Raw genomic sequence first — 1,080 nt, 5'->3', positions numbered from 1 at the left:
CTCTCTTCAGCTGTAGACACAGCAGGGTGGATATAGTCATCAGCAAACAAAAGTAGACATCCAAGTGAGATTCAACTGACTTTTGAACTGCAGGATTTTTCGTTTTATGTTGGGTGAACTTGATAGTTAATTGTTGTTGCTGTTAAATTATCCTTCGTCAGCCAATCAAGTATGGAAAAGAAACAGCAATGGATTGCCAGGCTGAAACATGAACTGAGCCACAGTCATCTGGTATCAAATGTGGCTTTTGGCTTCATCCTCATGGGACTAGAGAAGCTGGTGGAGCTGGAGTTTGAGTGTCCTTGCAACCCTAAATGGAACAAATGGTTTTCATCAGCATTCTTCATCATTCCTGCCATCATGGCCTTCATCTTGATGCTGATCATTGAAGAATGTCGATCTTATTCGTCGCACAAGAAAAACTTTTCCAGTTTTGTCTCCAGTCTTGTTCCTGCTTTTGTGTGGTTGAGTATGTTGTTCTTTGATGGGCAATACTTGGCTTGTGCTATGACAGACTGGGAGGGTAGATTTGTACTAGTTGACAAGGCAGCTCCGCAGAAGTGGTGTGAGCCAATTGGTGAGAGAAATGACACACAACAAGAACTAATGCTCCGCTCACAGCGGCTGTTTGTTTATTCTCAGGTGAGTTGAATATTTTCTACTTTGCAGAAGATTATGTAGGATGAGTGGAGTGAAAACACCTCCTCCTCAGAGTATATGCTGTATAGAACATACCCACTGACATTACACTTTGCAAACTGTTTATGTACCTCTGTTACAGATATTGTTAATGAAGAGTGTGCCTTTTTATCTTGATTTTTACTTAACAAAGTGTTGCTTTTACTCTTCTGTACCCCAGGGTATCGGCATAGTCCTCCTCACTTTGATCTGTGTGGGTCTCGTCGTGTATGTAATCAGAGAATGCTGCAAACCAGAGGTGAAGAAGCCGGATGCAGATGTAGCCGAGCGCACTGGGCTCAGGATGAGCGCAGGTGAGGACAGTCGGGTGTGATGAGCTCTCTACGGACCAGGACATCATGAGAGGACTTAGACCGTCCACCACTCCTGCCCTGCTGGCAC

The 1,080-nt window shown here is 44.2% G+C and overlaps 1 protein-coding gene across 1 annotated transcript; it reads left to right on the top strand.

The window, feature by feature from the left end:
* Positions 1 to 6: 6 nt before the first annotated feature.
* LOC103373783 (uncharacterized) lies at positions 7 to 1,060 on the top strand. The gene is made up of 2 exons (XM_008303769.1): positions 7 to 642; positions 860 to 1,060. Exons 1-2 carry the CDS (start codon positions 172 to 174, stop codon positions 1,010 to 1,012), a joined length of 624 nt encoding a protein of 207 aa, XP_008301991.1. The 5' UTR covers positions 7 to 171; the 3' UTR covers positions 1,013 to 1,060.
* Positions 1,061 to 1,080: the final 20 nt, after the last annotated feature.

The sequence above is a fragment of the Stegastes partitus genome, unplaced genomic scaffold (genome assembly GCF_000690725.1).
Source record: "Stegastes partitus isolate 25-593 unplaced genomic scaffold, Stegastes_partitus-1.0.2 Scaffold2067, whole genome shotgun sequence".
Classification (NCBI taxonomy): domain Eukaryota; kingdom Metazoa; phylum Chordata; class Actinopteri; family Pomacentridae; genus Stegastes; species Stegastes partitus.
The sequence above is the reverse complement of the archived record's forward strand: the minus strand, read 5'-3'. Positions and strand labels throughout refer to the sequence as shown.

Coding starts and splice junctions, on each gene's coding strand:
- LOC103373783 (XM_008303769.1), top strand. CDS start 172: ATGGAAAAGAAACAGCAATGGATTGCCAGGCTGAAACATGAACTGAGC. Junction 643..859: donor GGCTGTTTGTTTATTCTCAG/GTGAGTTGAATA, acceptor TCTGTACCCCAG/GGTATCGGCATAGTCCTCCT.